This window comes from Rhinatrema bivittatum, chromosome 12 (genome assembly GCF_901001135.1).
Source record: "Rhinatrema bivittatum chromosome 12, aRhiBiv1.1, whole genome shotgun sequence".
NCBI classification, from domain to species: Eukaryota; Metazoa; Chordata; class Amphibia; order Gymnophiona; family Rhinatrematidae; genus Rhinatrema; species Rhinatrema bivittatum.
The window spans coordinates 56,217,155-56,240,993 of NC_042626.1; the positions used below are offsets into that span (position 1 = coordinate 56,217,155).

Here is a 23,839-nt window from a genome sequence, read left to right on the forward strand (position 1 = left end):
CTCCTCTTGCGATATCATTTGTACCCTGGTATAGCACTGTCCCATTGGTTATCCTCCTTCCACCATGTCTCTGAGATGCCAATTAAGTCTATGTCATCAATCACTGCTATACATTCTAATTCTCCCATCTTACTTCTTAGACTTCTGGCATTAGCATATAAACATTTCAAAGTGTGTTTTTTGTATGTATTTTCATTCTGCTTTTTAATTGATAGGGATAAATTAGAATTTGTTTTCTCTCAGGTGAGTTTTTAGTTACAGGCACTTAGACTACTTTTCTTATTATTGGAACCTCACTGTCGGGATGCCCTAATTCTAATGCATCATTAGTATCCTTTGAAGATACCTCCCTCCGAACCATACACTAATGAGCGACTGTCAGCTTTCCCCTTTGTTCTAGTTTAAAAGCTATTCGATCTCCTTTTTAAAGGTTAGTGCCAGCAGTCTAGTTCCACCCTGGTTAAAGTGGAGCCCATCCCTTCAGAAGAGACTCCCCCTTCTCCAAAAGGTTCCCCAGTTCCTTACAAAACTGAATCCCTCTTTGCACCATAGTCTCATCCACGTATTGAGACTCTGGAGCTCTGCCTGCCTCTGGGGACCTGTGCCTGGAACAGGGAGCATTTCAGAGAATGCTACCCTGAAGGTTCTGGATTTAAGCTTTCTATCTAACAGCCTAAATTTGGCTTCCAGAACCTCCCTCCCACATTTTCCTATGTCATTGGTGCCCACATGTACCATGACAAATGGCTTCTCCCCAGCACTGTCTAAAATCCTATCTATGTGACGCATGAGGTCCACCACTTTCGCACCAGGTAGGCATGTTACCAGGTGATCCTCATGCCCACCCGCCACCCAGCTATCTACATTCCTAATAATCGAATCACCAACTATGACGGCCGACCTAACCCTTCCCTCCTGGGCAGTAGGCCTTGGGGAGATATCCTCAGTGCGAAAGGACAATGCATCACCTAGAGAGCAGGTCCTTGCTACAGGATCCTTTCCTGCTACATCTGGTTGGTGCTCTCCCATTATGAGACCTTCTTCCTCCAAGGCAGCACCAGGGCTGCCAGTCTGAAGTTGGGACTGGACTACTATGTCCCTGAAGGTCTCATCTATATACCTCTCTGTCTGCCTCAGCTCCTCTAGGTCTGCCACTCTAGCCTCCAGAGATTGGACTCGTTCTCTGAGAGCCAGGAGCTCTTTGCATCGCAGCACACGTACTTCTCACCGGCGGGTAAAATATCATACATGTGACACTCGATGCAAAAGACTGGGAAGCCCTCTCTTGCTGCTGGACTGCTGCCTTCATCTCAAATTTGTTCAGTTCCTAGTTAAGTTTTAGGTTGCTATGGGAGTAGGAATGTGTTTAATTAGCATCCTTTAAATGTATTAGTGAATTCACTATATGTCTGGTAGTGGCCTACAGGGGAATGATCAAACTCTCAATAAGGTGTGGGGAATTCGTGAAGTTAAAAGGCTGATTTTTTTTTTTTTTAGTGTGAAAGTGGCACCTGCCTATAAATTAAAGGATGAGCTGGGGTAGGAAATACAAACACTCTAACTTCAGAGACGGTCTCTGGCTACAGAGGAAGAGGGCATATGCCGTCACCACTGCACTCGGTTTCCTGTACCCACTGCCTTTCAGCTGTCCAAGCAGCTAAGTCCACACAGGCTGAAAAACCAGCTACCGGTCCAAGCCACTCACCTGAGCGACCACAGAAATCATCTCAAGAATTCTCAACTGGGGGAGGAACCACACAGGAGAGTGGGGCAAATTAACTTTTCTTCCAATCCTCCTTCCAAAATCAAAAGCAATCTCCAGGAGGGAAATGCACATCCACCATCTGCTGGAGATGGAGAATACTGGCAGACTGATGTCACTGCAGGAGTATATATACTGTGACGTCAGTTTGCTCCATCTCCATCTACTAGTAGAGGTGCATAACACACTGTCCTGAACACATCTGTCTATGTGCTAGGAAACTACATTTTGACTGGAAAAAACAGTCCCACAAGTGTATGGATTATACCGTGAACGGTAAGGGGAAGCTGAAGTGAAAATTAAAGCTGTTCACAAATGTACACATCTGCCAGGAAAGAGAAAAACATGACAAAGCAAGAGAGCATCAAATGATGGAAGGAGAGAGAACAAGAGACTATGGGCTGACTCATCAATGCTTCACCCATCTGTGTTTTATTTATTTTAAACATTTTATATACCGATAACCGTTTGCACATCGTACCCGTTTACATACAACAGAATACAGGCGCCTGGGGGAGGGCATAATTTTTACATAGAACATAAAACTGTAGATACATTAAATTATAACCTTGAAGGTGTTAGAAAACTCAGATAAGGAATATAACTATAACTAGAGATAATAGGTAATAGCTAACTGGAGGGTTGGAATAAAATTTCAAGGCTATTTACAGGGGGAGGTAGGTATAAATCATTAGATTAATACGAACAGAACAAGGAGGAAGAGAAGTGAGGGTAGGAGGTGGGGAGGCAAGTGAGGGATCATTTAAGAGTGGAAAGGGAGTTAAGGGGAAAGAGGAATTAGGGATAAGAGGGGAGTAAAAGGTTAGTCTATTGTTTAAGAGTAGGCCTGTAGAAAGCCAGGTTTTTAGTTTTTTTTTTTTTTTAATTTAGGGGTGAAGGTTTCAGTGTGTAGGTCGGGAAGCATGCAGTTCCAGAGGGTAGGGCCAGCTAAGGAGAATGCTCTTTTAATAGTGGAGGCGAGTTTGATGGATTTGATGGGGGGGGGGGGGGGGGGGCCTTGATGGATAGAATGAGTTGATCTTGTGGAGGTGTGGAGTAGAAAGGGTGGATTAAGCCAGTGTGTATTTTCATTTACAAGGGATTTGTGAATGAGGGATAAAGTCTTGTATAGGATTCTAGAGTTGATTGGTAACCAGTGTAATTCTTGAAGCGTTGGTGTGATGTGCTCTCTCTTTTTGGAGTTGGTAAGAATGCGTGCTGAGGCATTCTGTAAGAGTTGTAGGGGTTTGATATTAGTAGAGGGAAGGCCGAGGAGCAGAGCATTACAGTAGTCTATTTTGGAGAAGATAATAGACTGGAGAACAGTATGGAAGTTGGAGAAATGAAGCAGAGGTCTAAGGTTTTTTTTTAATGGTATGAAGTTTGAAATAGCAGTCTTTAAGGATAGATTTAAATAAAAGGTTTTAGTGGTAGTTGATTGTCTATAGTGATACCCAGGTTTCGGGTGTGTGTTGAGAAGGTAGTGGATGAAAGAGAGAGGGAGTTTGAAGGTGGAGGGAGATTAGAGGAGATAATGAGGAGTTCAGTTTTTTGGGGATTGAGGGCAAGGTGCATGTTAGTGAGGAGTTGGTTTATGGACGTGAGGCAGGACACCCAGGCTTGAAGGGCTTTTTGAAGGGAATCTGTAAAGGGAATAAGAATTTGAACGTCATCTGCGTAGATGAAGTGTGTAATTCCAAGATTAGTGAGGAGATTAGCTAGGGGGAGCATGTAGATGTTGAATAAAGTAGAAGAAAGAGAGGAGCCTTAGGGGACTCCTCGATCAAGACTGTGTCGTGTCTGTTTTGTAGATAGGATTGTATCCAGGATAGGGCAGTTCCTGAGATTCCAATGCTGATAAGGATATTAGTTAGGATATTATGATTAACGGTGTCAAAAGCAGCAGAAATGTCTAGCAAGGCCAAAAGATAAGAATTACCGCTGTCAAGTCCTTTAATGAGAGTATCTGTTAGGGAAAGGAGCAAGGTTTCAGTGCTTAAGTGTTTCCGAAAACCAAATTGTGATGGTGAGAGGATTTTATGTTGGTCAAGATAATCAGATAAGCGAGTATTGACTAGTCTTTCTAAGATCTTAGACAGAAAAGGAAGATTAGAAATGGGTCTGAAATTGGAGAGGCCAGAAGGATCTAGATTGGGTTTTTTGAGTATGGGCTTAACTATAGCTTGTTTCAGAATATTTGGGACGGTACCTTGTTCTAAAGAGCAATTTAGTATGTTTGAGATGGGTTTGGCAATAGTTTTAGGTATGGACAAAAGGAGCTTGGGCGGAATTGTTTCAGTTGGGTGAGAGGAAGGTTTCATCCTTTTTAGAATGTTTTCTATCTCCAGGGAAGATGAAGATTCAAATGATGAAAGTTTTACTCAGTCAGAGCCAAGGGGGGGTAGAAGAATAATGTAGTATCACAGGATAAACTCTGTGTCAGGATCAGTGCTAACTGGCTTCATTTTTTCAGGACAGGCTCAGCCAGTTCTAATTTTGCTCTGTTGCATGCAGGATCATGGAATTCCTGCTTTTCTGGGGAAAATCAGGAGCACAAGTTGTCACCCCATCAAAATCAACATGAGCAGACTAATCCAGTCCTGGTTTTATGCCATTACATGCATGAACTTATAGCACTGAATAATTTTCCTAAGACAATAATGTGAAAATATATGTATAAAAGTTAATACCTTCTTATTGGACTAATAATGCATTTCATGACTAGCTTTTGGGAGCTAACTCACTGGTCATCAGATCACACCAAAATGAGCAGGTGAGAGCAAAACATAATGTTGCCTGAACAACGTATGAGTCGAAGATTACATTGCAATAGTGGTAATCTATGATTCATTGGTATGGCCACACATCATCCTTTGCCCTGATGTGCGCTGCTTTTTTTTTTTTTTTGGAAAGGTAGTTAAGAAATATATTGTTAGTTCAATAAAAAGATATACGTGTTATTATTTATTGACTTTCATTTCCGCGCACTGATGTAGATTAACATAACAACCACGCTACCTAAGCAAATCAGAACTTCAAATCCATGCATTGCAATGGGGCAAAACTAGGCCTGGCTCCACCTGTTGAGCGAAGTGGCAGCGCTAGTGGCGGGTCTCTCAGACCTGCGCGGCTAGAGCTCTCACCGGGCTGCTGTCCTGCAAGCAGCCTCCCGGTGCCCTGAACGCAAGGGCACTGAATCCAGCGGTAACAAGAGCCCTGCTGCCTAATTGCCGAGGAGGCAAAAGAGAGGTTGCCGACGCCCACACTAGACGTCAATACTGCGCCTGTCACTCCGGGAGTGATGTATCCAAGGTTGCCAGGTTTTCATGAAAGAACAAGCACTTTTTTCAAAAAAAACAAGCCCAAAACACGTGAAATTGAAACACCAATGTCTGTGAGTCGCATAGATGACAAAGGAGCTTAGCTTTTCGCATGTTTCTCTGTTTTAGCATGTTGCAGAAGGTCTGCATGATGTGCACGAATGTCACACTTACAAAATTTGCACGTAGCCTTATTCTCATTGCTGAAAACAGGCTGAATCCATGCTTTTAGTTCATGTTCCTCTTCCCATGCTTTGCAGTACTTTTTACTGTATTTAGCCCAGTTCTTTACTGTAGCCATAGTAGATCAAAACCATTTAGTAGTGTAGCAGCCAAGGACAGAAACAGTTGGTATAGACTGGCTTTCTTACAGAGGTGATCTTCTACAGGGAGAAGAAATGAAAGAAAAAAAAAGCAAAATTAGAAGAAAGCAAAAGTGGTGTAGAAAAATAAGAAAAATAGCATTACAAGTTTCCATGTCACATTTTTTTTTACCTGTAGTCAGCAGGTATGGACAAACTTTTTTTTTGTCAAAATAAGGGTTGGTTTTTTTTTTTTATAAAAGGTGATCAGCTACAGGGAAGAAATGAGAAAAAAAAATAGATGAAATCAAGTGGAGTAGAACAAATTGGAGAAATTACTTACCTGATAATTTTGTTTTCCTTAGTGTAGACAGATAGACTCAGGACCAATGGGTATAGTGTACTCCTGTTAGCAGCTGGAGACTGATCAGATTTCAATCTGATGTCAGCCCCTAGTACAGTGATGGCCAACCTTTTGCGCTCAGTGTGTCAAAATTCATAAAAAAACCGAGCATAACTCGGGTGGTGTGTCACTTCTAGAAAAATCCATAATTTTGTGATATCTGTAGCTCTAATATTAACAAAGTTTTAATATATATATGTTCTGTATTTATTAATAAAGCAAAAACAAATAATTATTTACCTTACCTGCTTAGTGACTTTTTTTTTGCTGAATTTCATTGGCTAAATCTTCAATTAAAACACTCTCTCCCCCCCCCCCCCAAACTCTCACTCCCCTGGATTTTCTCATACACACTCATGCTCTCACACTCACTGGCTCCCTCACACACACACTGAACCCCAGGCAGGCTCCCATTCATTTTCACACCACTCCCTCCCCATCCCCCAGGCATGCACACATTCATCCTCACACACACAGACTCCCAGGCACCCATGCATTCACACACATACTCCCCCAGGCAGACTCCCATTCATACACATGCACACACTAAAGGCAGATCCCCCTCTCTTTTGCCAGCAACCTCGGAACCTCTCTCATTCCTCTGCTGCCACTGTCACTGCTGCCACATGGCTATTGGGGAGGTGCCAATTGCTGCTACTGACATTGAAGCCCATTCTGCTGCCTCCTCTGTGCAGGCCCCGTGGGCTTCCACTTCCTCCATGCTGATCTCGTACATTGTGAGATCCGTAGAGAAAATGCTATTCTTGCACATTCCCAAAGATTACATGTGCCAATCACTAAAAAGTAATTTATTTTGTTTTTTACCTTTGCTGTCTGATCTTCGTTTTCTAATTGGTTGGTCACAGGCTTTTTTTTCCCACCTTCCCTTTCTTATTTTTTTTGCCAATTCCTTTTATATTGTCTTTTTTTCTGTTTCTTTTCTCTCCATCTTCTTCCCTCAAACACACAGGTTCTCATTCTCACATACACACACTCACTGGCACATGCTGTCTGACTCTCACACACACAGGCTCTCTCTCACTCCCACATGCTGTCTTGCTCAAGCACATGCCGTCTCTGCAAACATTCAGGTCCTCATTCTCACACACAATCTCTCAACTCATCTCCATACACGCACACACACACCCTCTACAGACCCTCAGCCTCTCTCTCACCTCTGGGCCTCCTCTTCGCAGGTCGTCGCAGGATGGGCTCTGCGGCAGCCCTGCTACCAGGCCTCTTCCTCTTCTCGGGCCGCTGCGACTTGGGATTCGCGGCTGCCCGTAAACGCAAGCGCTGCTCCTCTTCTGCATGCGCCAATGCTTCACCTCCTTCCAGCCCACGTGGCTCCAGCAACGTTTACTTCCGGGGCCGCACAGGCAGGAAGGAGGAGGAGCATCAGCGCGTTTAAACGTGATCTTTTTCTTTAGGCCGCGGCCCTGCCTATCTGCCTGTCGCTGCGCCTGGGGGCATACTAAAAAACTAGTTTTAAAGGGTCGGCACAGCCGATAAAAAAAATTCCCGATAGTCCACGAAACGCTGCGCATGTCAGCAAAAAAAAAGTCTCGGCGTGTCACCTCTGACACGCGTGTCATAGGTTAGCCATCACTGCCCTAGTACACATACCCCTGGAGTAAGTGCAGCGCCTCAGTATTCTTCCTTGAAAAGCGTTGTGGATATATATGTGACTGACTGATTGATTAACTTCATATTATGGTTAACTTAACTAACTTGTTAGAACGTTTAAACTCGATTAAACTTGATTAACTTGAACTGATTGGTTGACTATAGCTGGAGACCGCCAGTGTACTCAACCGGAAAGCGTCGACACCGGGCAGGGTGGACGTCTTAGGTAAATAAAGACATGGCTTACCCGTAACTCATTGGCACAATGCCTCAGGGCAGCCCAGGGGGATGCTGAGGCCATCTGTCTACACTAAGGAAAACGAAATTATCAGGTAAGTAATTTCTCCATTTCCTAGCATGTAGCAGATGGACTCAGGACCAATGGGATGTATAAAAGCTACTCCCGAATCGGGTGAGAGGCTGCCCGTGGTCCACTTAGAATTGTCCTTGCAAATGCCGTGTCCTCCTGAGCCTGTACGTCCAGACAGTAGAATCTGGAGAAAGTGTGGATAGAGGACCACGTTGCCGCTCTGCAGATGTCCGCAGGTGACAGCATTCTAGTCTCTGCCCATTCAACCAGGCTCTGGTTGAATGGGCCTTGACTTGTAGAGGTGGTAGTTTTCCTGCTTCTACGTAGGCCGCCTTAATGACTTCTTTGATCCAGCAGGCAATGGTTGCCCGCGAGGCCGCTTCCCCTTGCCTCTTTCCGCTGTGAAGGACGAAAAGGTGGTCTGTCTTTCATACCGGTTCCGACCTTTCCAAATATCTGGCTAGGAGTCTGCCGATGTCTAGGTGACGTAGGCTACGGTCTTTTCCCCGAGTTCTTCACGCCGTCCATCATTGGTAGTGCGATGGTTTGGTTGAGGTGGAAGTGAGAGACCACTTTGGGGAGGAAGGAGGGAACTGTGCGTAGTTGGATGGACCCTGGGGTAAATCTGAAGAACGGTTCACAGCAGGACAGTGCTTGTAGCTCCGAGATGTGGCGGGCCGAACACACGGAGAGATAGGCCTCGGAGGGGTCTGAAGACGGATCCCGCTAGGAACTCCAAGACGAGGTTGAGGTTCCACAGAGGTACCGTCCACCTTAGAGGTGGGCAAATGTGTTTGACTCCTTTCAGGAAGCGTGATACATCCGGGTGCGAGGCTATGCTGTTGCCCTCGCTCCTGGAGCCATAGCATGACAATGCTGCTATCTGTACCTTGATGGAATTGAGGGACAGACCCTTCTGTAGCCCATTCTGTAAGAATTCCAGGATCACAGGAACTCTGGAGGGGCGTGGCTTGACGTTGTGGTCTTCGCACCAGGCCTTGAAGACTCTCCAAATCCTTATGTATGTTAGAGATGTGGAGAACTTGCGTGCTCGGAGGAGAGCATCTATTACTGCCCCCGAGTATCTGCTCTTCCTCAGTCGAGCCCTCTCAATAGCCAGACCGTAAGCGAGAATTGAGTCAGGTCCTCGTGAAGGATCGGGCCTTGTTGGAGCAGGTCTCTGTGCGGCGGCAGGGGTAGTGGGTTCCCTGCCAGCAGTCTTCTCATGTCTGCGTACCAGGGTCTTCTTGGCCAATCCGGGGCCACCAGGAGAACTAGTCCCCTGTGTCGCTGTATCTTGTGAATGATTGCGCCCAGCAAGGGCCACGGCAGGAAGGCGTATAGAAGGATCCCCGGAGGCCAGGACATCGATCCCTTGGGACTGCGGGTCCCGTCTGCGGCTGAAGTATCTGGGTACTTGAGCATTGGATCTGCTTGCCAGAAGGTCCATGTTTGGGATCCCCCACCGATTCACTATCATTTGGAAGGCTGTGGATGACAGTTTCCATTCTCCTGGGTTTAGACTTTCTCTGCTGAGGAAGTCTGCCGCGATGTTGTCTTTCCCGGCAATGTGGACGGCCGAGATCTCCTGAAGATTTGCTTCAGCCCACGCTATCAGGAGGTCTATTTCTAGGGACACCTGTTGGCTTCTGGTTCCGCCCTGTCGGTTGATGTAGGCCACCGTCGTGGCGTTGTCCGACATCACTCTGACCGCTTTGCCTCGAAGTCTGTGGGCAAACCGCAGGCAGGCTAATCTGGCTGCCCGCGCTTCTAGGTGGTTGATGTTCCATCCCGCCTATTCTGCGTTCCACTGCCCTTGGGCGGTCAGCTCTTCGCAGTGTGCTCCCCATCCGTGTAGGCTGGCATCTGTGGTGAGCAGGGTCCAGGTTGGGGAGGATAGGCTCGATCCCCGGCTCAGGTGGCTGATCTGCAGCCACCACCGTAGCTGGGTCCGGACGCTGCCCGGGAGTGGAAGGCGTACGGTGTAGTTCTGGGACCGTGGACGCCACCGCGTTAGAAGTGAACGCTGTAGAGGTCTCATGTGTGCTCGCGCCCATGGCACTACTTCCAGCGTGGACGCCATCAGTCAGAGGACTTGCAGGTAATCCCATGCTGTGGGACGAGGAACGTTCAGCAAGGTCTGAAGCCGGCCCCGCAGCTTTGACCTCCTTGTGGGGGTCAGGCTGACCTTGTCTTCCTTGGTGTCGAGTTGGACTCCTAGGAATTCCAGCGACTGTGTGGGCTGTAGAGAGCTTTTGTTTATGTTGACCACCCATCCTAGGCTTTCCAGTAGTGCTATGACTCTGCTGGTTGCTTGGTGGCTTTTCTCCGGTGACTTCGCCCTGATCAGCCAATCGTCCAGGTAGGGATGAATGAGGATTCCCTCCTTCCTGAGTGTTGCCGCCACTATTACTATTACCTTGGTGAACGTCCAGTGGTGCTGTGGCTAACCCGAAGGGTAGTGCCCGGAACTGATAGTGACGATTCAGGACCTTGAAGCGTAGGAAGCGCTGGTGTTCCTGATGCATTGGGATGTGTAAGTAGGCCTCCGACAGATCCAGGGATGTGAGGAACTCTCCTGGTTGTATTGCCCGTATGACGGATCATAAGGTTTCCATGTGGAAGGGGGGAACCCTTATGTGGCGGTTGACAGACTTGAGGTCCAGGATGGGCCTGAATGTGCCCTCTTTCTTGGGTACGATGAAGTAAATGGAGTAATGTCCAGTATTCATTTCCCATATAGGCACCGGGATTATGGCCTCGAGGGTCAGAAGCCTGTTCAGTGTAGCTTCCATTGCCGTGGCAGGGAGATTCCACGAATTTGTCGGGGGGAGTTCGAATGAAGTCCAGGTAGTACCCCTCCCGGATGATGGCCAGGACCCATTTGTCCGTAGTTATCTCGACCTATCTGCGGTAGAATAAGGCTAGTCTGCCCCTATAGCATCTTCCCTTGGATGGGTCGGCTGATTCTCATTGTGGAGTGCGGCCGGAGCCTGCACCCACGCTGGTTCCTCTCTTGGTGTGCTTGTTCCGAAAGGACTGGTTCCTGCCCGTAGGGCGGGGTGCTCGATAGTTGCTTTTGAAAGGGTTGAAGCGCTGTGAGCTTCTGCCTCTGGCGGATCTGTGGAAGGGACGCTGGTTTCTCTTCGTCTTGTCTTCCGGCAGGCGCAGTAATGGGGAGTCACCCCATTTGTTGGCCAGTTTCTCTAGTTCGCTGCCGAAGAGGAGGGATCCTTTGAAGGGCATCTTTGTTAGACTCGTCTTGGAAGAGGCGTCCGCCGACCAATTTCGGAGCCAGAGCTGTCTTCTGGCTGCCACAGTGGACGAGACTCCTCTGGCTGTTGTACACACTAGATCGGAAGCCGCGTCGGTGAGAAAGGACAGAGTTGATTCCATGTCCTCTCCCGGGGTGCTCTTCCTGGCTTGAGATAGGCAGGCATGCGTCACCATGGTGCAGCAGGCCGCAATCTGAAGGGACAGAGCTGCAACCTCGAATGACTGCTTTAGCAAGGCTTCTAGGCGCCGGTCATGAGCGTCCTTGAGCGCCGCTCCTCCCTCCACTGGGATGGTAGTGCGCTTAGCGACCACGCAGACCATGGCATCCACCCTAGGGCACGCCAGGAGTTCTTTGGTTGCTGGGTCCAGGGGATACATGGCCGACAGTGCTCGACCCCCTTTGAATGAGGACTCTGGAGAATTCCACTCTAGGTCAATTAGCTGTTGTGCCGCCTGTAAGAGAGGAAAATGACGAGACGTCTGACGAAGGCCCTCCAGCAGGGGGTTCATTCTAGGTTCCCCTGAGGGCCCTTGGCCCGGGATAGTGTTAGACATTGGGATACTAGGTCCGGGAGCTCATCCTTTGTGAAGAAGCATCTCATGGTTCGGTGTGGCTCTGTCCCCGGGGGGAGTTCCCCTTCTTCCAGGGGCTCAATTTCCTCTTCAGAGTGGTCTGTGTCCCCATAGGCGGAACTTCTGGACGGTGTGGACCTGTGCCTAGGCTTCGAGGGTCCTGGGGCATGAGGGTCCTCCGGAGGCTGGACCTCCCGGGGTTCAGTTTGCATCCTGACAAAGGCGTGAATCCCCTTGAACAGCTCCACCCAGGATATCGAAGCTGGGTCTAAGTTGAGGGGCGCCCCCTGAAGAGCTAGTATTGAGCCCTGGCTGGGAACGGCCCTGGCCTGGATCTCCCAGGGCCTCCTCCAACTGTGCGCACAGGGCGTCGGCCTCCTCGCTCTGTGCGGCTCTGACGTGGCATGCTTGGCAGAGGCCTTGAGCTTTTATGCCAGACTCTGGAGGTGCCATGACTGTGGCCGCATGAGCTCTTGTGCGCTCCAGTGCGCCTCAGATATGCGCTGAGATGTACGCCTAGCCGCAGATATGCGCCTTGTTCCGTGCGCGCAACTTATGAGCGTGAGGTATTATGTGCGCCTAAGTTTATGTGCACAAGAGACTTGTGCGCCTAGCTCAATTTGTGCGCTCGAGTTGAACAGCAAGGTGAGTCGGGTCAAGATGGCGACGGCGAGCGGCGGGCAATATGGCGACCTCCTCGGAGGGTCTCCACGTGGGTAGACCCTCGGGAACAGCCGGGGCCTAGCCCTGCTAGGGCGGATCAACCTGACGGCACTGGCTCCGATCGGCGGCCTGTGCTCCTCTTCGATCCTCGGAGACCGTTTACATAGAAGATTTCTACCTTACCTTGTCTTCGGTGCTTCCCGGTTTCGTCCCGGGCGGTCTCTGGCTGCGGGGGGGAGAGGGCAAATACCTTCACCGCTGCGCTCGAGGAATGCACCCGCTGCCTCTCAGCCGTGCCCGAAATCGGGGGCTAAGTCCCTGCTGAGATTCGGCCACCGGACCAAGGCTCACCTCTGAGGAACCACGGAAATCACCTCGGGAATCAACTGGGGGAGGGACCCGAGGGTATCACCGCAGGAGAGCGGGGCTAGTCTTCAGGTAAACTTTTCTTCTTAAATTTGGGTTTTTCCTTGAATTTTGGTTCCAACGCTCAGAGAGCGTGCAGATAGTCCCTAACTGCTTTGGAGACGGAAAATACTGAAGAGCTGCACTTCCTGCAGGGGTATATGTACTAGGGGCTGATGTCAGATTGAAATCTAATCCATCTCCAACTGCTACCAGGAGTACACTATACCCATTGGTCCTGAGTCCATCTGCTACAAGCTAGGAAATAAAAGATACCAGCCCCTCACACTCATTCCCCCCTCCGAGCACATCCCTGGCCCCCACACTCTCATTCATTCCCCTCTCCCCACCCCCCTCCAAGCACATCCCTGGCCCCCACACACTCACTCATTCCCCTCTCCGAGCACATCCCTGGCCCCCACACTCTCATTCATTCCCCTCTCCCCACCCCCCTCCAAGCACATCCCTGGCCCCCACACACTCACTCATTCCCCTCTCCGAGCACATCCCTGGCCCCCACACACTCACTCATTCCCCTCTCCGAGCACATCCCTGGCCCCCCACACACTCACTCATTCCCCTCTCCGAGCACATCCCTGGCCCCCACACACTCACTCATTCCCCTCTCCGAGCACATCCCTGGCCCCCACACACTCACTCATTCCCCTCTCCGAGCACATCCCTGGCCCCCACACACTCACTCATTCCCCTCTCCGAGCACATCCCTGGCCCCCACACACTCACTCATTCCCCTCTCCCCACCCCCTCCAAGCACATCTCTGGCCCCCACACACTCACTCATTCCCCTCTCCCCACCCCCCTCCAAGCACATCTCTGGCCCCCACGCTCTCATTCATTCCCCTCTCCCCACCCCCCTCCAAGCACATCTCTGGCCCCCCACACTCTCATTCCACCCTCCCAACATACTAATTCCTCCCCTCCTGATACCTGGCTGTAGCTGCACAGTCTGAAGATTCCTTTGCTGTTGCCCTCCAATGCCGTGCTGCTGGCCGTCCCGTTCCAGGTCTGCCAACAAAAATGTGCTCGTGAGGTATCCATCAACAAGGCTTGCAGCTCACTATTTGAATCCTGCTCTGATTGGCTTACTGCTGCAATATAGGGATAGGGTGTGCCTGCTATGGACAGGCTTCATCGCAGCAGCCAATCACTGTAACATCAGAGCACAAGTCCCGCCCAACAAGCCCCAAAAAACGCGACTGGCAGAAAAAATAGCCCAATTAAAAGCAACCAGCGAATCGGGAAAAAACCCCGCGAATGACTAGGAAAAGAAGCCCAATCTCGCGGTAAATAAGCGAGGTTGGCAACACTGGATGTATCGCACGGAACTGTAAGCGCGCGGTCAGTGGTGACGCGCAGGGCAGTGAAAGGAGGGGGAGTGCTGACGTCAGCGTTTCCTGTGATTTGTGTCTACGGACCGGCGGCCATGAAGAGAGCGTCGGGGCCCCGGCCCCTGAGAGGTCTCGGGCGGCTGTGAGGGCCCCTTCCTCAGTGGACAGGTGAGGGGGTGGCGGAGGTCATTCATCGGGTAGTGTGCATTTCGGGGTCCCTAGCAGGCAGAGACAGGGCTGGGAGGGATGACATGGACGGGCCACGGTTAGTATCTGGGATCCCGGAGGAAGGGCGTAGGGCACAGGGGAAGGTTTCAGGGATTGGGCATTGTCGGTATCTCTGGATCCTGGGGGAAGGGTATAAGTCTGTGTATCTGGATCCAGGGGGTGGGGAGAGCACTGTCTGTATATCCGGATCCGGGGGGAAAGCAGGGCATTGTCAGTATCTCTGGAACCTGGGGGAAGGGTATAAGTCTGTGTATCTGGATCCAGGGGGTGGGGAGAGCACTGTCTGTATATCCGGATCCGGGGGGAAAGCAGGGCATTGTCAGTATCTCTGGATCCTGGGGGAAGGGTATAAGTCTGTATATCTGGATCCAGGGGGTGGGGAGAGCACTGTCTGTATATCCGGATCCGGGGGGAAAGCAGGGTATTGTCAGTATCTCTGGATCCTGGGGGAAAAAGTATAAGTCTGTGTATCTGGAGTCAGGGGGTGGGGAGAGCACTGTCTGTGTTTTGGGGGAGAGAGGGGAAGGTTTCAGTGACTGAGCACTGTCTGTATATCTGGGTTCGGGGGGAGGGAGAGCGCAGGGCACTGGATCCTGGGGTGGGGAGGGCACTGTTTTTGTATTTTAGAAAGAGAGGGGAAGGTTTCAAGGACTGGGCACTGTCTGTATATCTGGATCCTGGGGTCAGGGACCTGGTGCTATCTGTATCTAAGGATCGAGAACCAGGCATTTTTTATTTCAGGGCCCCTGAATGGAGAGGAACTGGCCACACTGTTTATATCTCGGGGGGGGGGGTAGGCGTAGGGGTTGGAAGGTTTCAGGGATTGTATCTATCTCTGGGTCCCTAGGGTCAGGACCTGGAGAATGGCAGGGACTGGACACTGTCAGTATCTCTGGGTCCTGGTGGGGTTAGGACCAGGTACTGTCTGTATCTAACGATCCTAGGGGGAGGCAGAGAAACCATGCACTATCGTGGAGCCTCTGAGGGGGGTCATGTAAAGGGCACTGGTGGCAAGGGGGAAAAGGACCAAGCCCAGGAGATGATAGGGATTGGGCACCATCTATTGGATCCCTCTTGGGAAGGGTCAAGGACCCAGTGCTGTTTGGATTTTGGAGCCCTGGGAACTGCTTGTGTCTGGGGACCTTTGAGAGTAATTCTAAGCCCTGATGCTGTTCTGAGCAAGATTCCATCATGATCATAAACTCAGGCCTAGTATGTTTGTTTTTATTGCTATCATAATTTTGCTTTTTTATATCTAGCGGTTAGGTATTTCCTGTTCCTTTGTACTTCCAGTTTAGTTGGACCCAGGGCCAAGAACTGGCACTATGAGCCTTCATTTGCAACTACCCAGGGATTTCCCCCCCCTATTATATTGTATTCCCTACCAGCTTACATTTAGTTTGGTCCCTGCAGTGACAGTCCTAGGCCAGGGGCAGCAGGACTCCTGCCATCATGGACCCTAAATCTGTCCATTAAGTGTCACTCTTAAGCAATGATTTTGACTCCCTCCACACCCCCAGTTTGCCCCGGCTAAATTGGGGAGTGGAAAATACAATCAGGATCAAACTTGGGACCTTCTTTGTGGCAGTGCACAGCCCTTACCACCTGAGCCAGCAGGCTGGCCTTCTATCACAGTTCTCAAATTACTGTTTAAAAGGTTTAATTCTTCCAAACTAAGTTCAAGTAGTATTAGAGATCAAAACTTGATTTGAAGAGTGCTGTAGGTTAGTGGTATGTCCTAGGGTTGGAATCAGAGATAAGGGTCATGAACTTTCCCAGCTCATCTCCCTCAGTCTCTTCCACATTTAAGGAACAGCAGAGATTGTCCAACAAATTCCTAAGCAATCACACAAGCTGCTTTGTTTGTACATTTTGCTCTTGCGTATTTTTTTGTTTTTTACACTTCTGCTGTTGTTGTGGTTCAGGGAAGCACTGCTTCTGTGAGCAGAGCAGAATTAGGTCAGAGGCAGCACATTCTGGGCAGGTTTTGGCCAGATGACAGATTTTCTGTGCCATAGTTGAGGAGATGCAGTGGAGAGCAGAAAAGAAGGAGACCTGTGAGTGACTGATTCTGGCCTGCTTTGGTCTGGTCCTTCACAGACGCAGAAAAGTTTCAGCAAATGGAAAAGGAGCTTATGTCCCGAGTCCCCAGTCTATGATAGATGATACTTTTGACCAAAACAGAGACAATGAACCGTGCCTTTGGTTATATCTCTCAAGAAGTTACACACATATTTTTAAATCATATATGTAACATATTTTGTTTATAAGAGAGGCTTCAGAAAGGTTTGGTACTGCCTGAGGATTGTTTTAATCAGTGGCTTCAGTTGCAAATTCTTTATCTATTTTTTTTCTGTCCATTGTGCTTCAAAATGCAATTTGATTGTGTGCTTCCAAAATAGACTTCCCAAGTCTGAAGAAAGGAGGCAATTCTTCAGGAATCCGAGTGAACCAGTCCAGTCTCAAGCCGTCAGAAGAGAACGCAGCTGACGTCTTGAATCTGATGGACTAACAATGCCCTCCTTTCTTCATGGACACATTTGGGACGTAGATTGTGAAGCACAATGCATTGGAAAAAAAAAGTTTTGGGACTGGAGCCCATGCTTAAAACTATCCTAAGGCAGTGATAAGAATACAAACCTTTATGAGGCAATTATTTTATAAAAGGTTTTACATACATACATACATGATGTAAAAAATATATATCTCTTTGGGAGAGGCAAGCTAAGGTGGGGTTCTTCATTATCTGTTTTGGTTGATTGCTACAATGAGGGGTCAGTGTTATATTTTTGAGCCAATTAAGGAGGTATTTGACTACTTAGATCCTGTTGGCATTTGCCCATCTCTTGTGTTAGCTACTGCCTGTTAGGAATTCTAGCAGAAATCAGAGCAGTTTGTTTAGTTACCAGAGGCAGTATGAAAAAAATCCAAGGGTTAATTCCAGAGCAGCTTTTTGGCCATTGGGTAATTAGAGATAGCCGGTCCCTATTTTCTCATCATGGGGCTGGGGAGGCAGACGTTGACAGCACAGTGGTTTTGCTGTTTTTGTTTGGGATTGTTCTCTCTTGGACCCGGTGGCCAGAGCTCATAGGTGCATTGAAGCTGTGAATGCCCATTCTAATACTTATTTTGACCTCAGCTTGCTAAAGGTGGCTGTTTGCCTTTACATAGCTGGATAGAATTGGCCAGTGGATTTGTGCTTCCTACATGATCTGTCACATGGAGGTTGTTTTGCTTTTCTCCTGTCCCAGCTCAGAGCAACTCTCTTTCTTGTTCTTTTTCTTGCAGGAGTGTTCCTGCCAGCAACAGAGACATGGAGCCTCCCGATCCAACAATGATTGAGGGTGTAGGGGACGAGGTCACAGTGGTGGTTGGCCTGCTGGGGCTTCTTCTGGCTATGGTCTTGGCATGGCTGTCCACTTATGTGGCTGATGGTGGTGACCAGCTGCTGGGGAGCATAGTTCCCAGAGGCCGCAATGACACCATGATAGGGTTGAGCCATGTGGAACAGTACGTGGGTAACTCTGTCAGTGTGGAGCCAGCAGAGCCTCAGGGGGCCACAGAGAATCCAGAAGAAAAGGCAGAGGAAGAAGGGGATACGGTGCCTGACATAGGGCCTCCAAGCCCAGGAGCTCCAGGGGAGCAAGGGGACAGTAGCAACATCTCAGACTCCAGCCTCGATCATCTGCTGAACATCCAGAGTTTGCCCAAAAGGTCATCTGGTACTGCAGAACACTTGGGCCATGAGAACCACGAAGCTGGCAACACGACCCAAGGAAGGAATGGGAGTGAGTCTACCGCAGGCCTCATCAAAGTGCGCCTAAAGTTCCTGAACGACACAGAAGAAATTGCCCTCGTGAGACCTGATGACACTGTTGGGATTCTCAAGAGGTAAGAGACGGCAACAACAATAGGATGCCACTGTGTGCATTATCCCGAAGACTGAACCGTCAGGAACCAGAGGTGTACAACTCGCTGCTGAGACCACTGCTAAGGTTTATATCCATAGAGCTGTCAGTGTACCCATCCCTGTACCAGCAGTCTCTTTCAAAGTGGAAACACAGGAGCGGGTTAAGTGACTTGCTCGAGGTCTCAGACAAGTGGTGCAGCCACACAGCTGTGCGCTCTGGGTCTAGTACTACAGCACCAGCCAGGTAACTCCAGCGATGGCCCATCAAGAGAAACACGGGAGCATGCATCCCCTTTCCACTTCCTGTGGCAGAATGGACCAGTTTTAATTTTCCAGTGCTGGTTGAGGCCATACACGAAATGAGATGAGTTTGCCAACTGGTGTTCTGTTCCAGGACCTTTCTGACAGAACTGCTTACAGTGGTCAGTCCCGTGTTTGTTTGAAATGTAATAAATGAACCTGTACTCTGTGCCTTTTGTACACTTTCAGAAGTTCAGTAACTAGTCAGCCTGCATTAGTGTACACCTCTGAAAAGTCATAGTGCATGAGAGATCTCAGGGCTGTCCAGGTTGGAACATGATTCTCAGAGCTGTACTAATGTACCCTTTATTTTTTTTTTATTTTTTTTAAATAGCAAATATTTTCCCGGGCAAGAAAATCAGATGAAGTTCATTTATCAAGGACAGCTGCTGCAGGACCAGACACGGACCCTCAGCTCCCTCAACATCCTGGATAACTGTGTCATTCACTGCCACCGGTCTCAGACCAGCACTGCCTCTGGGCCGGACATGATGGCTGCCACCACGGAGCCACCGGGGGTCACTGTCAACATCGGCAACCTTATGATCCCCATTTTTGTGGTGATGCTGGCTGTGATTTGGTACTTCCGAATCAATTACCGCCAGTTCTTCACTGCCCCCGCCACCGTGTCGCTGGTCGGTGTGACCGTCTTCTTTAGCTTCCTTGTTTTTGGGATGTATGGACGATAAAAAGACAATCTGAGTGGGAGGAGGGGAAGAGATCCACTCCCCTCCTTCCTTTACTGACATAGAGACCACAGCATTTATCTGTAGGAGCTGTGGTAGGAAGCCCTGGCCATGCAGTCCCTGGTGGAGGACCACAGCTGTATCTGCTAACAGGCAAATGTGTCTGATTTCGCTTTTGCAAGGGAGGGAGGCCTGGATGTGTGTGTGTGTGTGTGTGTGGTGGTTGGGGGGGGGGGGGGGGGTGAATAGGATTTCAGATTATTGCTGCTGCTTTTTCACTCTATGCTCATGAAATATGCACAGCTCTACCAATGCATTTCGAGTTGTCAGTCATTGGGTTTCCACACATGTTCTCAGAGGCAGTGGCCCTTTCAGCACCGAACGGGAATCGAGCTGCTGCCAAACTAGGCCAAGATCTCTTCCCCTACCTCAGGAGCTACGAAGATTCTGGGAACTCAGCAGGAGGAGGGAGAGGAAGCTGCATTTGGTTGGTTGCCAGGGAAACATTTTCAACTGCCTTCAATGCACCAGACGTCTGGCTTAGTTGTACTGAGCTGAGCAGGCAGAAAACAGCACTGGAAACCTTGGGGCTTGGTCCCTCTGGCCCTCCTAGGCCTGTAAGCAGTAAGGCACGTTCCTTCAGCTGCAGGAAAGTGGGTGAGAGGTGGGGTAATGATTGCAAAGGGTGAAAGTTTGCCCCTGCTTTTCTCATCATTCATCTTCTCCCCCCCCCCCCCCCATCCTCCAGCCATGAGCAGGCTGGTTTCCTGAAAGCTGCCACGGGCGACTGAATGAAATGTAAGGGCATGCGCACTGGCAGGCTGCAAACACTTCCATGCTCGCTGCTGGCATAGAACAGAAGATATTCTCCCCCCCCCCCCCCTGCCATAGGGTGGGTTAATCAAGCAATAATACTTCCATTAGAGGGTGGCTATCGGTGAATGAGGAATTCCATTAGCAAATAACCCGTTAGGTTCTTGTGGGCTGACTTATTAAGCAGTCTAAACAGTTTTCATTTGCTTTTGGAGGCAGATTGCTACGAGATCTTTCAGGGTTGGTGCTTGTAGTTCCACACCCCCCCCTCCCAAGCATAAATAAAAGTAAAAAGATTAAGACGCATACATGAACCTTATGCTTTCAGAAGGTTCCCAATTGGCGACACAGCCAAACGTGGGTCCAGGGCTGGCTGCTTGATTGCCATCTGGCACAGGACCAGATGCATTTATCATGGTGAGTGATACCACTCCAAACCCAGTTCAGTCATGGCCCGTGCTCTTCTTCAGCCTTTTAGGACCCCCGCCCCCCCCCCCAATTCTGGGGGAGAATAAGGGTGCTGCAGGTCATGGGGAGAAGGTAATCCCTTCCCGTAGCCTTCCTGTTAAGGCAGGGGCTTGGTTTTAGCATTTTATTTGTACAAGAGAGTAGGGCCAGTGATTGTGGAGCTCCTGGCACTTTCCTAAGTGTTTTTAGTTTTAATAGAACTGATAAAGGCAAAGAAATTAAACCAAGACTTTTTTTTTTCCATTCTAATAACTGCAGGCTATTAAAGGTAAAGGGGGATGTTGGAAGTAGGGCGAGGGGCTTCCTCCTCCTCTCCCAGCGAGGAAAGCGGCAAGAAGAGGGTCGGAGGTTTGCGCTGGGACAAGGGGCGTTCTTGTTGCTAATGGACAATTTATAGTCCTGGGAGTGCAGTGTTAGCTACGGACGGGTGGGCGTTGGAACCTTTGCTGCTCCCGCTCCCCTTTAGTAGCCAATGTTACAGACAGAGAGTAAGGACAGGACACCCACTCTGTTAGGACAAGGACGCAGGGGTTTTTGTTAAGAGCTGAAGGCCAGGTTTTCCCTCTTAAAGCTGTTTAGCATATGTGATAGCTTTGGCATAGGGCAGACTGCCACCCTTACTCCTCTTTTGACCACCCTCTTCCCCTTCCTGGTCATTGCCTGAGCTGCCCACTATGTAAAGTAATAATTATGTCAATTGCCAGGCACCTTTTTCAGGAGTTCCTGTCCACCCTCATTGCTGATTAGCAAACAGATGAAGGTAACAGAGCAAACTTTTCCTCTAAAGAGGAGCCTGACTATTTCCATTAAAGCTCCTGTGAACTTCCTCTTTTGCAGAGTATAGAAGAAGGGGGCTCAGTTTGCAAATTAATTACAAATCACAGGCTGGGCCAGCTTGTTAGATGCTAGTTTGTAGGATTCTTCCCCCCCCCCCCTTCTTTTTTTAATATTTTGCATAATGAAGACTAATTGTTAACCTGTTGCAATAGAATGGGTTAAACAGTCCCAGATGACCATGTAATGTCATCAAATATCATGTGATTTTTCTGAGAAAGGGCACAATGCAGCAGCAGGATGCAAGCCGAGGCCGGATAGCCCCAGGCCTTCACTCTAACCTGTGTATAACCACCAAATGCAGTGTTACCTTCTCTGCCCCTGCATCTCCTCAGGCATCCCATCCTGCACTTTTCTTTTGTGTAGCAGTTGACAAATTATTTACACTATGTGCTTAGTTGTCTATAAATTGGCCAAGAAATTAATTTGAAATTAGATCATTTTTTTCATAGTTTCTTAGAGCTAGTTGCTGTACTAATAAAAAAAAAAAAAAAAAGTGGAAAAATGTGAGCTAGAGTGTCTCTGGCAAAGAAGGAACTTATATCTTTATCGCTGCTGGGCTCAGCGGTTCTGCCGAGAGAGAAGATGGGGTTATAAGCCTAGCAGTAGAGGAAGAATTACATTTCTAACAAAGTTAAGCAGATCTGGAGATGCATGTGCTCATGGAGCCGCTGGTACAAGAACCAAGCAGCGAGAGGAGCTATTTTACACTTAATCCTTAGTGGCACAGATGAGTTGCTGCACGAGGTAATGGTAGTGGGGCTAGTTGGCCATAGCCAAATTTGATCACGGTATGATCACTAAGTGAAGAGATGACACTAAGGAAATAAACAGCCACAGTATTTAGCTTTCAAAAGTGAGTTTTATGATAAAATGAGAAAGATGGTTAGGAAAAAAGTGAAAGGAACAGCTGCAAAGGGCAAGCGTTTACATCAGGCATGGCCCTTGTTTAAAAATACTGGGGTCAATATTTAAAGCTAGCCATTTAAGTAACTTAGATAAGTTATATCCAGCTAAGCTACGATGTATATTCAGTGGCATAACGAAGCTAACTATACACATATATGTGTGCGCTCATCACCGATCAGTCTACCTGGCTAAGCTTAGACATAAACTTATACAACTATCTCCATATTTTGGTAGTTAGGCATATAAGTGAGACTTATAACTCGCTCCGTTCCCAATCCGCCAATGCACACCCATTTTTTTTGTTCATACATTTTAGACGTGTAAAGGACTTACCCAGGTAAGCGGTGGCTGCTGACCCTGGGCACATTTATTTTATTTATTTATTTTGAATTTTTATATACCGAAGTTCTTGAAGGAAATACAAATCAATACGGTTTACATGGAACAGAAAAATGCCAAAGGCCTTAAATAAATGCCCAGGGCTTACATGAAACAGTTAACAACATAAGTAGCAGATGCTAACTTAGCTGCACAAGTCTCTCATCTCTGGCTAAAGTGTACTGCACACTTGAATATTGAGCCCCCCGATGTTGGAAGCCCAGACCAGCTGTAGTCCATGCCTTAAAAAAGGTAGAAGGAAGACCAAATGACTACCAGCAGAGTTAAAAGGTAAGGGGAGATGAGAGAGGCTATTCTATTCTAGCCCCAAGAACATTTTTCCAAAAAATGGAAAAAGGATTCAAATGAAGAAAACAGGAACCAGCATAAGCATTGGCAGGTTAGATGTAAAGCATGGATAAGGAAGGCAAAGACAGAATTTGAAAAGAATCTTTCTGTAGAAGCAAAAACTCATAATAAAATGTTCAGCTACGTTTGAAGCAAAAAGCCTGCGAGGGGGACTATTAGATGAGTGAAGGGTAAAAGGGGCACTAAGGAAGGACAAAGCCCTAGGAGACAAATTAATTCTTTTCTTCAGTCTTTATTGAGGAAGATGTAAGGTGGATACCCATGCCATCAGTGATATTTGAACGTGATTGATTCAGTTCCTCCGACTTAATTTCACTGAACTTGTAAGATGTAATAGGACACACTGCCAAACTAAAGAGTAGCAAATGACCTAGACCAAGTGGTATGTATCCCAGACTGTGAAAGAACCGAAACATGAGATAGCTTACATAATGAAATTGTAGGTCTGCATTCATTAAAATCAGCTATTTTACCTGAAGATTGGAGGGTGGCTAATGTAACACTGGTTTTTCAAAGGGGAGGGATCTGGGAAATTACAGACTGGTGAGCCTGATGTCAGTGCTGGGAAAAAATGGTTGAAACTAGAATAAAAGGACAAAATTACTGAATCTGTAGGTAGACATACTATTAATGGGGCAAAGCCAACATGGATTTAGGCCAAGGGAAGTTCCCTGCACGTACCTAGACTCCTGGGTTTTGCCTAGAGCAGCTTTTAAACTACAACAAGGGGGAAAGCCGACAGTCACTCAGCAGTGCATGGGTTTCAGAGGAATGTATCCTTGAAGGATACTAATGAAACAGGAGTGTTAGGACATCCCAACAGAGAGCTTCCAATAAAAGCAAACATAGTCCATGTGCCTATATGTAAAAAAATCACTTGAGCTAAAGATTTCCAAATTATCCCTATCAACTGAAAAGCAGGTTGTTAATACAAACAAAACACACACTTGAAATG

The 23,839-nt window shown here is 48.2% G+C and overlaps 1 protein-coding gene and 1 long non-coding RNA gene across 2 annotated transcripts; one reads left to right on the plus strand and one right to left on the minus strand.

Moving 5' to 3' along the window:
• Positions 1-5,191: 5,191 nt before the first annotated feature.
• On the minus strand, positions 5,192-13,760 carry LOC115074388. The gene is made up of 3 exons (XR_003852233.1): positions 13,589-13,760; positions 5,578-5,655; positions 5,192-5,465 (listed from the first exon to the last, which is right to left on the minus strand). It is a non-coding gene; the product is annotated as an uncharacterized LOC115074388 (long non-coding RNA).
• A 118-nt stretch (positions 13,761-13,878) lies between these two features.
• On the plus strand, positions 13,879-22,457 carry TMUB2 (transmembrane and ubiquitin like domain containing 2). Its single transcript, XM_029573332.1, has 3 exons — positions 13,879-14,157; positions 17,506-18,108; positions 18,762-22,457. Exons 2-3 carry the CDS (start codon positions 17,531-17,533, stop codon positions 19,114-19,116), a joined length of 933 nt encoding a protein of 310 aa, XP_029429192.1. The 5' UTR covers positions 13,879-14,157; positions 17,506-17,530; the 3' UTR covers positions 19,117-22,457.
• The last annotated feature ends 1,382 nt before the right edge of the window (positions 22,458-23,839 follow it).

What these genes read in the sequence shown, in the direction of transcription:
- TMUB2 (XM_029573332.1), top strand. Translation starts at nt 17,531, where the DNA reads ATGGAGCCTCCCGATCCAACAATGATTGAGGGTGTAGGGGACGAGGTC. An exon ending in ACTGTTGGGATTCTCAAGAG is followed by an intron (nt 18,109 to 18,761) that starts GTAAGAGACGGC and finishes TTTTTTAAATAG; the next exon opens with CAAATATTTTCCCGGGCAAG.